This window comes from Mesocricetus auratus, unplaced genomic scaffold, assembly GCF_017639785.1.
Source record: "Mesocricetus auratus isolate SY011 unplaced genomic scaffold, BCM_Maur_2.0 Super-Scaffold_100009, whole genome shotgun sequence".
In the NCBI taxonomy this organism is placed as follows: Eukaryota; Metazoa; Chordata; class Mammalia; order Rodentia; family Cricetidae; genus Mesocricetus; species Mesocricetus auratus.
Genome location: NW_024429193.1, coordinates 63,920,400 through 63,933,153, shown reverse-complemented (window position 1 = coordinate 63,933,153; position 12,754 = coordinate 63,920,400). Strand labels below are relative to the sequence as shown.

Genomic DNA, 12,754 nt, shown 5'->3' with positions numbered 1-12,754 from the left:
AGTGGAGACAGGTATGGTAAGGAACAGTGAACTGTGAATGACACTGGGGAATTTGGAGAAGACACTAAAACAAGTCCAATGGTAGCAAGAAGTGATGCTGGTGCTTGCTTCCTTAAGGCGGGCTATCTCCAATATGTTTGGAAAGAGCAGAGAGATCTAACAGTTTCTAAATGCTGTTATCCTAGCCTTGTAAGCTCGGAGCAGCTGAGGTTACCCGCACACGACCAAACACATGGCCAGAATTCCAGCATAGATGCAGGAGGAGCCACAAGGCCCCACCCCTAGTTGAGGAGCTAGTGGCAACTGATGGTTGGTTGCTGAGGGAGGAAAACTCATTTTCCAGTGAGGGTATAGTAGCTTGTAGGTTGTTCCTGCTCCAGTGCATGGCCCCACACCTGTACTCATATGAATGGTACTAATTGAACTTGGTGTGTTACTTTTAAAAAAAAGTGGTAAGTGGTACATGAAATTACATGGGGGATGTATTGGGGATGAGATCCAGTGGAAATGGAGGTGAGGAGAATGGTGGCTAGCTATAATCAAAATACTTTGTATACATATGGGAAATTCTAATTAATAAATTCTAACTAATAAAAAATTAATAAATGACAATGCTATGTTTTAAAATGCTCACCATGCCTGTAGGATTAAGTTCCAGACGCTTTAGGAAACCACATAAGGGTTTGCCTCATCTGATCCCTGGGCAACTATGTGTATAATCTCACTTCTCTGACCTCTTCGAGGTCCATCCATGAAAAATTGTTTGCTACAAAACATATTCATCTCACTGCCCTCACCATTGGTGTGACTTACTTTAACTTAAATATTTTTTCTATGTTCTCAGATTGACCAACACAATCTTCAGCATTAAGTCCAAACAATGCTTTTTGCCAATATCAGTGTGAGTAGTCACCTCTATGTAGTGCTGATTTCACGTGATGGCTTCAAGCACTTATCACACTACATTGTATTCAACTCTCTCATTAAGCCATTTTTTGCACCACAAAAGTACCACAGATATGGTGAGCTTTTAATGAATGAAAATTAGCTTTTAATGAATGAAAGATTACAGTGACAAATGAACAGAAAATCATGTAAATGACTGGAACAGAAGTTGAAGGTTAATTCCTCCTAGCTTTCCGGTTCATGTAATTGCACTTCAGATTGGCAGAAAAGTGGTCTTTGGGAAAAAAAATAAGAAAAATGGCCTTTTAGCCCTACAAATTCAGTTCACAAATAAGCAAAGCTGGCACAGCTACATCATTGACAATAAAACTAACACACACACACACACACACACATTGCCTCTCTGTGTGTCAGAGCTGTGGTGTTGTGTGATACACACATGAGTGTGTGAATGTGTGCATCCATGCATGAATGTGGAGGCCAGAGAAAGATGTCCAGTGTCTTCCCCTGTTGCTTTCCTCTTTCTACCTTGAGAACTGGAAGCTTACATAACCTTTTACCTAGGCTGGCTGGCCAGCAAATTCTCATAGACACCCCAGTGCTAGGGTTACAGGCAGGCATAGCCATGACCAGATTTTGCTTTTTGATTTCTTTTATGCAGATGCTAGGGATTTGTACTCAATTCCTCTTTTCCACAAAACCATTTCCCGTGTCTCTCTAACAACATTCTTAACAAGGTGCATCGCTAAGTAAGATAGGTTAGAGGCCATTGTCCTCGCCCTGGCCAGTATCTGTAAGAGAGGAGGTAACACTCGCCTTTCTAGGGCTGTCATTCATCCGGCAGCAAGCTGACATGGGTCATATTTGTCAGAGCCAAATCATTGGAATCTGCTGCATCATCATCCATAGCAGGAAAGATCTTTCTCTCTTACTCACCGTGGTACCAATTGGCCTGTTTAACCTGTTCTGCCAAACTGAGGAGGAACTGCTGTCCCTTGGATGGAACATCTTGCTCTGTCTAATGCTGAGTGGAGGGGAGATTGACTACACAATGGGAAAGCAGCCCCCTGTGACTAACCTCTCTAGATGACAACCTTTTACCTTCTGCAACCTTGCTCTGCCCTGCCTCTCTTCAGCCTGAATTTCCAGAACTCAAGTTTTTTGTTGTCCTTGTTGTTTTGTTGTTGTTGTTGTTTTGTTTTGTTTTTTTGAGACAGGGTTTCTCTGTGTTGTTTTGGAGGCTGTCCTGGAACTTGCTCTGTAGACCAGGCTGGCCTTGAACTCACAGAGATCCGTCTGCTTCTGCCTTCCTAGTGCTGGGATTAAAGTCGTGAGCCACCAACACCCGGCTAGAACTCAAGGTTTGAAAGCAGCCAGATGAGCTGCCCAGGTAAAACTCAAAGTGAGTTTTCTGACTGCATCTTTGACTTCATTTCAGAATTCAGCTTCTTCCTGCCCGTTCCTCTCAAATCACCCCTTAAGACTTCTATTTTGCCAGCTCATTAATCCAATTCATACTGATCAGGCACATCTCAAGCGTCCAATTTTCTATTTTTACACAGGCTTTCTGTGTTGAATGAGACAGACCAGATCTGTTTTGTTTTTGTTTTTGTTGGTAACCTTCACTGTAGAAGGGAAGCCACACCCATTGCCAAGGATTGGGATTCCACCTCCACAGAGTTCCCTGGCCTTTATCTAGATGTTACTGAATCAGTTTTCAAAGGTTATGGGCATTTCCAGTCCCACACTGTTGACTTTCAGTCATGCCCTGACAGCTACTGAAACGCAGCACATTGTGGGTGGGACTTGCCTGTCTTTCTCCACCTTCCTGTCAATGTTATTGTCATCTCCTAGTGAATAGGCACAAAGCCCTAATGCCACCTTGGTTGGCTCATCTCCAAAAGCCCCAATGCTGTACCCAGTTCTATCTATTCTTTTCTCTGGGCAAATGCTTTCCCCATCTGTCATTTCCTTTTCTTGCCCAATGCCAGGTTCCGATCCCTATCTCAAGCCTGGGTCATTGTAGCTGCCTATTAACATAATCTTTCCAAGTTTCTAGAGCATGCTCGCCATTGCTGTAGATACTCTGTAGTTCAGCTTCTATCCTTCTGAAACCACCTGTGAACCAGCCTCTCCTCCCTCCTCTGAGGATGTGGGATGTATTTCTTTCTAATGCCACTAACCCCTTGGATTCTTTCTCCTCCTTCTATCCAAGATTTCTCTCCTTCTCGGAAGTGGTACAAAAAGATGGTGTCCATGATGATGATTCTGAAATCAGAAACACCCTGTCCAAAACTTTGTCCTCTGATTAAAAGCTGTGCCATCTTAGGATAGCTCTGTGCTTTAGCTTTCTTTCCAATAAACTGAGAGCACTTGGTTTTCAGTAGAGTTTTAATTAGTGAACTAAAGAAGGCTATGGAAAGGACTATGAACTTAGCAGAAAACCTGTACATCATGCAGCTGGAATTCCAGGTTTCTTTTCTAGTAAAGATAATGTCCAAGTGCCAATACAACTGAAAGAGCTCCTTACACATCCGAAGTCACAGATTGCCTGGTAAGGAAGAAGCCATAACCATGTGTTTTCTTGCACATCTCCCACATATCTGGATTTCATGCATATGTGGGAACCATTGGGGCTGCCATCCTTGCAGTTGGCCATTTAATGGATATCAGCGTTCCTATGTTCAAAGACAAGTATTCCTACAGACTCATGTGTCTCCTAATAAGTCACCATCTCTCTTTCCCAAAACTCAACTCCTGTATTCCCTGTTCCTCACACTGACTTTCCAGTAAGTTCTGAGTCAGGCAAGCCCACCCTTCCTGCCTTGCTGTCCAACAAGTCACAAGACCTGTTGGTTCACTCCACACCACTCACTGGAATGGAGGAGGCAGGTCCTCAGTGACATCATCTATTTGTAAACAGTGCATACAACGCACTGCCTCTCAGCAATCACAGAGTCTCAGAGCCGGAAATGACAGGCAGAGTGGGACTGTCCTTTGGAGCTTCCCCAACATGGGATGTCATCTGGACTCAGCTTTAAACAGCAACAGCATGGATGAATCAATGGTGAACTTATGACTTTGCCCACAAGCAAATACCTTCAGCAGCTGGTTGCTGGGCAGATGCCACCATAGAGCTCCACAGTAAGTCATTGGGTCATTGATGCAGAGCAGTCAAGGGACAATTTCCTAAGAGCTTGGGTGTGTCCAAAGAATCCCAAGTGTCCCTTCTTCCGGGTAGTGGTGGTTTCCAAGATTGCAGTAGATCATGGCACCGAGTGGATCCCATGGACTGTGATGGCTCCAGATCTCAGTTTAAATCTCATTCCCTTCCTCATCTTCAGAGACCTAGGACATTCACTGGCTGTGAAACTTTGTGCCAATTCCCTGAAGTCTCTGAATGCCAGTCTACTCACACTTGAAAAATTGAGGGAATTAAAAGATGTTTTTGAGGTTATTAAGGAAAAAAATTTATATATATACTGTGAAACAAAATTAGTGTTACACAAATGGGGGCTATTTAGTGCTATTATTACCATTATTATACTGTCCCTTCTGAACCTAGAAGACACTAGGCTAAGGGGCCTTACCTAAAATGAACAGTAAACTCCACGCTCACAGAGCTGCCTATGATAGTGCGGTTCACTCCAATGGTGGCCGAAATGACCAATTCCTGGCCATGCCTCAGCTGCATAGATCTGGCCTAAAAGAGGGTGAGTCCCTGGCTCCTGGTAGGCATAGAAAACGTTATTACCCAGCAAGCAAAGGTCAATGGTCTTCCACCAGAAAAACTAGGGTGTTGTGAGGAGGAAGATGGGGAGGGGAAAGGAGTGGAGGGAAAGGGATAGGAAGGAAGGAAAGAAAGGGAGGAAGTAGAAAAGAAGGGACGAAGGAAAAATGAAAGAAGAGAAAGAAGTTTGTGCAGGACTGAACTCGAAGCTCCACAAGTTGCCAATCCAAACCAGAGTCCCTGAGCCACCTAGTCCTGATGGGAAAGTGTTGAGTCAGACTGGGGTGGGGAGTACAGAGGCAGGGGGTTGCTCTGGGGAGGAACACAAGGTTGTTAACCACTTAGGGCAGACCAAGCTAAGCACAACAATTAGAAGAATGACCTCTGGAATCTGGCAGTCACCTCCATCTTGCAGGCATACCGAAGTGACTGAGCTTAATGTCAGTTTCTCTTCTGTAAAACAGACGCGGCAGAGCCCACCTCAGTGAGTCATTTCACAAAGTAGATGAGACTGCCAACGCCGACACCTTAGAATACGCAGAGCAGTTCTTCAGGCTTGAGCCTTCCAGGGGTAGCGTAAAGGGCAATAAAACTAGGGAAATGAAGGCACGGATAAAAGAATAAACAGGAAAAGAAGCGTTCATAGGAGGTAGAAGCTTTATTATGACGTCTTCGGAGGACAATCAAATCAGCTGAACAATTTTGAACACTGCTGTGCACAAGCCCCTTGCCCATAGCATGGTCTGAGGTCCCTCCCTTGACTTGTGTATTCCCCGGGAAGAAAATCAGCATGAGGGGACAGGACTGAGAAGCGCGTGAAGTTTCTGAGCATCCAAGTGTTAGGAGGACCGAACTCCAAGACCGGTCCTGCCTATTACTACTACGGAGGACAGGGTGGGAGCCGCAGAGAGAGGGGCCGCTGTAGAAAGCCAGCTGCTTGGGCGCAGCTCCTTGGGCTTTCAGCAGCCACCGCAGCAGCCAGAGCTCTGGTTGTTGCAGGAGCGTTGGCTTCCTCCTCCGCAGCAGCAGCTACTGCGCTGCCGGCGGCGCCTCCTGGGAAAGCAGCAGCAGCCGGTGGAACTGGAGCCGCAGCAGCCGGAGTCACCGCAGCAGCCACCGCCCCCGCAGCAGCCGCGGCCACAGCAAGAGGAGGAGGGCGCTGGGGCAGGAGTCGGGGCGGAGCAGGGGGCGGAGCTCTGGGAAGACCCTTTGGAAAAGCCTTTGGCGCCCTGCTGAGACATCGCGGCGTTTGTCAAGGCAAATCTGAAAGAGAGACAATCTTTCAAAAGCCTGCCTTTTTTTTTCCCCCAATAGAAGAAGTCAGAATTTTTGACTTTTGCCTTAAAATAATTCAGTCTGGCTTGGAGCAAGAGGGTTGAGAGAATCAAAAGAAAAGAAGGGAATCAAAGAAACAAACCCCAAACAGGTGCTTCTGGGCTGCAGAGGCACAACCCAGGAAACAGAATATGCAAAGAATCAATGCAGTTTCCCTAACTGGCATAAATAAGGCCCATCCAAGGTCTCCATGGAAAAATAAAGAGGGTATGGCTGCAGTGTGTCTGCACGAGTCAATCAAAGATCTCCTAGCTCTAGCCCTTTCCCCTCTTGTACTTGAACCACATGGCTTTCCAAGTGGTGATCTCCATCCATGTGGTGTAATTATTTTATCCGTCAGAAAACACTCAAACACCATCTGCGTTCCCACCCCCTCTTCAGTATAGAGACTCTGAAAACACAAGAGCATGTCCCGCCCCTTCTCTCTTATCTGTCTCCCCCCCCCCCCACCATTATAAAGTAAAGGCAAGTCATGTCAACGAACTAGAATAACATAACCAGGGAACCTAAAGACCTGGGTTCTAGTCACAGTTCCTTTACAGAAAGGGGAACCTTCCCAAGGTTAGCACCATGCCAGGCCTTTTCGTCTTCATAGGCAACACGAAAGGCTGGCCCTCTAGAAGTTCAATTCCAGGGCTGTCTTCCCACAGCTAAGTTCTGGCTGTGTCCTACCTCCTTCCTTCCATCTTCCCTCTTCCCAGCTTCCTCCCCACGACCTTGCTTGGATACTTACTAGACCTTGGCTCCACGGGAAGGCTCACTCAGTTCTCCAACTGGAACTTGCCACCTGCTAGGCAGAAGACTGAAGAGTGTATGGTCAGAGAACCTTTTATAAGATTCCAAAAAGTCGGGTCCTTGGGAGGGGCCCATTTCTCAACAGACATGCTCAGCTGACACTTACATCCCAGAGGCATTCATCACTCAGACAGCACTGTAGGTGGTGCACGTGGATGTCCAAGTCACTTCACAGAGGTGCCAGGATTGCTGCGCTGTGTTTACTTTCCAAACAGGACACTGTTCATAGCTGGGAGGGCTGTGTGCATGCTCAGAGGAGGCCCAAGGCTCAAAGGAAGAGAAGTTTGGGGTCCTTTCTGCTCTCTTAAGCACCACACACATACACACACACATACACACACACACACACACACACACACACACACACAATGTCATGAGGAAGAGAACGCATGCACCATTCCACTTTCTCACTCACTATTCATGTGTAGCCATCTCCTTATCATTTATTGTCTTATTTGCATCTCTATGGCCCTGCATGGCAAGCTGCTGGCTGTGTGATAAACTGTCTGGGTTTGTCTAGACACTTCTAGAGATAGTTGAATGAAGATGTTCGTGGGGATGGAATGCCCCACTGTTGACAAGAAGAGAAACCCAGGCGAAGTTAAGGGACCATTAAGACCGAAAGAAGTCACTTTACAGTATTCCCATAATACAACCCTGGCGAACCTCAGACAAAAATGGTTGAGGGGTGTGGGCCTATTGAAAAATAGCAAGCCAGTCCATGGACTTCTGTTTCTGATCTTATCTCCCTTAAGGATAAATTTTCCCTGGGATTACTGTCAAAGACGGAGGGGGGGGGATAAAAGAACAGATGGTGTTTCATTAGATTTTTAAAACTGGAGGAAGCTTTTGTGGTCAACTGCCTCCAAACTGTCTGTCAATCATTGCCACTATGTGTCCATAACAACCATGAGGATGAGACATAAGAGAATCTAAGACTAAGAATCCAGGGGTTAAGAGTGAGAGACAGGCTTTGGGGTGCATGTGCCAGTTGTGGCATGAGGAAACAGACAAGGAAGGACAAGTCATAGACGATACCCATTTCATTTACCGGGGCTTTAAAGCCTGATTAACAAGTTGCCTGCTGTACCTAGAGAGAGGTGAGACATTCCAAAAAATGAGATCAGTGTTAGAAAAGGGAAGGAAGTGGTGAAGTAATAATGTAGATGCGGGTTCTTCTCTGGAAAACTATGTGAAAGGGGAAGGAAAAGCAGAGTGACAGGAATCAACATGAAGAGAGATCAAGTAGCTACCGACTGAATGGACCTCTTACATCACTGTTAACTCTTCTCAAAGGACGGGGTACCTGCTTATCTTGTTTAGGAAAGTTGACTTGCAATTATCTCTTTTTATCAGAAACATTTTCAGTATCTCCTGAAGAAACCATCCCAATCTCAAAGGAATATTACATCAACACCCAAGCTCATTGACTGAAGCTCTCTTAGCTCCATGAACACACATGCACACACACACAGGCATGCATGTGTGCGCACATGCGCGCACATGCGTGCGCGCGCACACACACACACACACACACACACACACACACACACCACTGTCACCACCACCACTATGTGCAGATAATCTTTGGCTGACATGACATCTTTGTACTCTATTTAGACCCAAACCTAAAATTCTAGAGTCCAAGAAAACATTTCACATTTCACAGCTGTCTCCTCAGCTAGTGCCTCTAGAAACACTGCCCACTCCAATCTCCCGTGTGTCCACTAATAGTAATCAGAACGCAGCGTGTCTACTCACTGGAGTCCACAGTGAGCACTCCAGGCAATCTTACTCTTCATGATTAAGCTCTCTCTTGAAGGACACCGTCTCAGAATGGGGCTCTTCTGGGTACTGCCAGCCTCATCTCATCCCACTCCAGCCCCACTTGTGCAAACTGGTAAGGGGCACAGGTCTCAGGCATAAATGCTCATTTCCAAGCTTGAAGTTCAAAGCACTAAGTGAACACTGGTTCTCAGAGTTCTTAAGTGGAGTCAGTGCCAAAACATACACTTTAAATAAAGAAAGGGAGTATGGCTTGGTGTGGAGAATGGGGATGGAAGGGCTAAACGAAACAGCATTGGGAGGCCGTGACATCATGAATCAAAAGCTTTATTGTTACCCAGAAAAGAACTACAGAGCTGATTTTTCAACATCTCATCCCCAGACTGTTGTGTCTGAGAGAAAAAGCAAAGCCAATGAGTCTCAAAGGTGAGACCTCAAGACCTCCCGGTAGATGAGTTTTGTGGGGATGAAGAAAGGGCAAAGGGAGCGTTACAGAAGTGTTTCTGCAAGAAAGAAAGCCAGCGAAGAGGAGATGCTGGCTGGCAGGTCTTCCTTCCATCAGGTCAGCACTGATCGCCATGGTCCTCTTCCCCAGGTTAGCAGCAACCTCCAGAGCAGCAGCCAGAGCCTGAAGACTGCTGGCTGCTGCTGCCGCCGCCACCGCTACTGCCACAGTAGCTGCTGCCACTGCTGCCGCCACTGCTGCCTCCACTGCTGCCGCCACAGCAGCTGCCACCACCACTGCTGCCTCCACTGCCACCGCCACTGCTGCTGCCACCACAGCAGCTGCTGCCACCACTGCCGCCGCCACTGCTGCCGCCACAGCAGCTGCTGCCACAGCTACTGCCACAGCAGCTGCCACCACTGCTGCCTCCACTGCCACCGCCACTGCTGCTGCCGCCACAGCAGCTGCTGCCGCCACTGCTGCCACAGCTACTGCCACAGCAGCTGCCACCACTGCTACAGCATCCAGAGCTGTGACGTCGGCGACGGAGGGAGAAGCGGGGCCTGTGGTGGCTCAGGCAGCAGCTGCCACCCCCAGAGCTGCAGCAGCCCCCGGAGCTGGAGCCACAGCAGCCACCAGAGCTGGAGCCACAGCATGATGAGACAGGAGGGCACTTGGGAGTCTTGCACTTGGGAGGAGGCGGCGGGCACTGTTGCTGGCTCTGCTGACAAGACATCTTAAAAGGAACTGGATAAAACTGAAAGATAAAACAGGAATTTTAAGTTCAACAAGCCCAACGTTGCTTTGAAGACTGAACTATGATTTCACAATATTTTACCTCTACGAGGATTAGACCTTTTAAAACCCAATCTCCTACACTCATTCCCAAAATAAAAAATACAAAGATCCCAATATAGGCACTTCATCCTTTCAATGAATTCATTGTAAAGTCAAAAAGTTACTAATCACAATCTTCCATTACCTTCCCCTTTCAGACCATCCCTTCTCTCCAAACCCCTTTTTTCCCTTGTTCATTTCCAAGATTGCCCTCAGCTCCACCCAGAGACACTTTCTGCCCAGAAAACCAGCACCAGAGTCTCTCCGGTCTGGGAGATGTTCTACCTTTCACAGGCACTGGAAGAGATTGCCCAGGAAGTAATGGACTGAGGTGCTGTGAGAAGCTTCTGCCTTTTATATAGTTCTGCTCTGACCTGGGATCCTCATGTGTGGGATACTGATAGCATCTTTCATGAGGATTGTGGATGACTACCTCCCCTTACATCCCAAGGACCCAATTCCTCCCTCTTTAAGCATCTGAGGTATTAATGCACAGAAAGAGCCTCTGAGAATTGCAACCTGTACGATGGTGGCAGAACATTGCACACTACATACAGCACCTGTCTGTCAGTCTCAAAAGCAGTTCTGCTATGCTCCCTATTTCCTGCACTAACGCAGACCAGTCTAGGCCTCAGAGGACAAGGGTATGATCTCTTTGTTCCCTAGAATAGGAAATGGAGGGGGGCATTCCCAAAATGGGGGATAAATGATGCTTTTAGAATAAGGACATGTATCCAGAATAAAAACCCTGGACCTAGTCAATGAACTAATATGGCTCTCTTCATTCATAGATGGTGCCATGACCTTGACCAAGAATTCTAGATATTCTGATGATGCTATTTCAGGCAGTTCTGTTGCAGATGATGTAGGTAGTTGGGATTCTCTCCTTGTCAGAATTTGACATACCAAAAAAGTCCGTGAGCATTTGCACTGACAGATCCCTCCAAGTGGGCAGAAGTTGTTGAAGGCCCTGTTTCTCTGAATGGTCCTTAAGAATTCACCTCAGGCTGACCAGAAGTAGAGGGACCAGGTGTATACAGAGGGTGAAGCCAGAGGAGAAAATTCAATTGAAGTTACCAGAAGTGGACCTTCAGCTATGGTCATCCCAAAGAGAAAAGCTGAGAAATCCCTTTTCTCATAAATGGCCTTGGTGGTGAAGGGAGCTAGTGGATTGTGCAAGGAGCTTTTGATGGAATACAAAACTTACCTTCTCTACAAAGACAGTTCCATGGGTATGTTAAATCCCCAGGAAAGTCAACATTGATTTATCTGGGAGATTGGTCATTAAGTGTCAAGTTCATAATGAAAGGTCCCGGGGGAGAATGTAAGACTGAGAGAGCTTCCTTGTCTGGGGTCTGTGCCTGGATGGATGGGCTGTGGTGGGAAGCACCATGGCTCAGTCATAACCCACATTCCAGGACCAGCTTTCTGCTTTGCTCTCTCCACCCATGCATTCTCAAGCAACTTGCTTAATTGCCCCTGTAAAACTGGGCTAATAACAGTTCCTAGCCAACTAAGTAAGGCAATCCAGGTAAAAGGCTCAGATCAGAGCTAGACCTGGGAGTATAAAGTATAACTTTAGAAAGAATCTGCATTGATGTGCTGATGTGCCAAGTGACACCTATCAATACACACAATCTATGCTTTTATGTATCAGCTTAAAAAATAAAAAGCTATGAAAAGCTATAGAATTTCAGAAGTAAAAATAATCAAATCACTCTAGATCCCATTACTTCTGAAAGTTTATTCTCAATATCAAACTAGTGATCTGCCTCTTTTTGCAACCAAAACCATGTGAGATGAGGAAGGAAGGTTATCTCAAAGAGCCATTTGCAAACTGAGCTAATAGTCATTAAGCCCTTGGAATAATGCCTAGCACATAACAACAGCCCTGACGCCACACGGACTTTCTGATAACAAAAGATTAAGAGTATTTACTTGACAGTGGTAGATGAGATTATACTCATAAAAAATAAAGCCACTTGTAATTCCATCCCCAAATATTTCACTTTCTTCCTTCCTTTAATTTTTATGATGTATCATTTTAGTTATCTGGTTTTGCATTGATTTTTTCATTGTTGCCATCATACTATTTATGTAAAGGGTTTTTCTGTTAAATTTTCAATTAACATTTTACTGGGAACATTCTTCCATGTAGTCCATTTGAAGTGTGAATGCCAGAAGGTAATTTCACAGTCAGCACAGAGTCTGGTCACATGATCAGAGACATTAACTTCTAAGACAGGCTCCATGTTTGAATCTCAGCTCCTCACTTACCAGCAAAGTGTCCTTGAACAAGTTATTTTAGCTCTCTCCCTCACTGTCCTTATGTGTGAAATGGAAAAGAAACAGCAATTATCTCCCAGGGTCATTTGCAGTGTAAGTGACTAACATTCATAAACCTCTTATAATAGTACCTAGCATATATAAGAAGTATGTGATAAGTATTAAGAAATGAAACTTGATACCATTCTACTTCTAAAAGTTCATAGCACAGGGGACAGATAGGGCTTAAATACCATGAGGTGGAGAAACAAAGAGGCTGCTTTAGTTGCTAGGTCTCAGCAAGATCCCCCCCCACGCACACACCCCAGTAATATAAGAAGAATCCATAACACTGCTCAAATTTCTAGAAAAAAAAACTCAGTGGAAACTAAAGAAATCATTTGTCTAATACATAAGTATGGTGAAATTTAAAAGGAGCAAGGCCCATCTACTTATAGTTATCTGGGTATGTATTACCCGGCTGACCATGCAGGTAAGGTCTTTGAATTCAGAACACTCTGAGAGACATAACTTGGTGCTTTGTAGGCAATAGATGCTCAATTTTTATTTCCTCATCAGGTTGAATTTGCCATTCAGAAAAGAGGACAGATGTTTCTAACAAACCTAGACTAAGATTTCTTTTAACAACTTTCATA

General features: G+C 45.6%; 1 protein-coding gene and 1 long non-coding RNA gene across 2 annotated transcripts; both read right to left on the bottom strand.

Annotated features, from left to right (window-relative positions):
• Window positions 1–5,279: 5,279 nt before the first annotated feature.
• Window positions 5,280–6,857, bottom strand: LOC110342767. The gene is made up of 2 exons (XR_002384934.2): window positions 6,705–6,857; window positions 5,280–5,899 (listed from the first exon to the last, which is right to left on the bottom strand). It is a non-coding gene; the product is annotated as an uncharacterized LOC110342767 (long non-coding RNA).
• Window positions 6,858–8,862: 2,005 nt separating this feature from the next.
• On the bottom strand, window positions 8,863–10,207 carry LOC101832215 (late cornified envelope protein 5A-like). Its single transcript, XM_005080324.2, has 2 exons — window positions 10,119–10,207; window positions 8,863–9,753 (listed from the first exon to the last, which is right to left on the bottom strand). Exon 2 carries the CDS (start codon window positions 9,730–9,732, stop codon window positions 9,148–9,150), a length of 585 nt encoding a protein of 194 aa, XP_005080381.1. The 5' UTR covers window positions 9,733–9,753; window positions 10,119–10,207; the 3' UTR covers window positions 8,863–9,147.
• Window positions 10,208–12,754: the final 2,547 nt, after the last annotated feature.

Coding starts and splice junctions, on each gene's coding strand:
- LOC101832215 (XM_005080324.2), bottom strand. CDS start 9,732: ATGTCTTGTCAGCAGAGCCAGCAACAGTGCCCGCCGCCTCCTCCCAAG.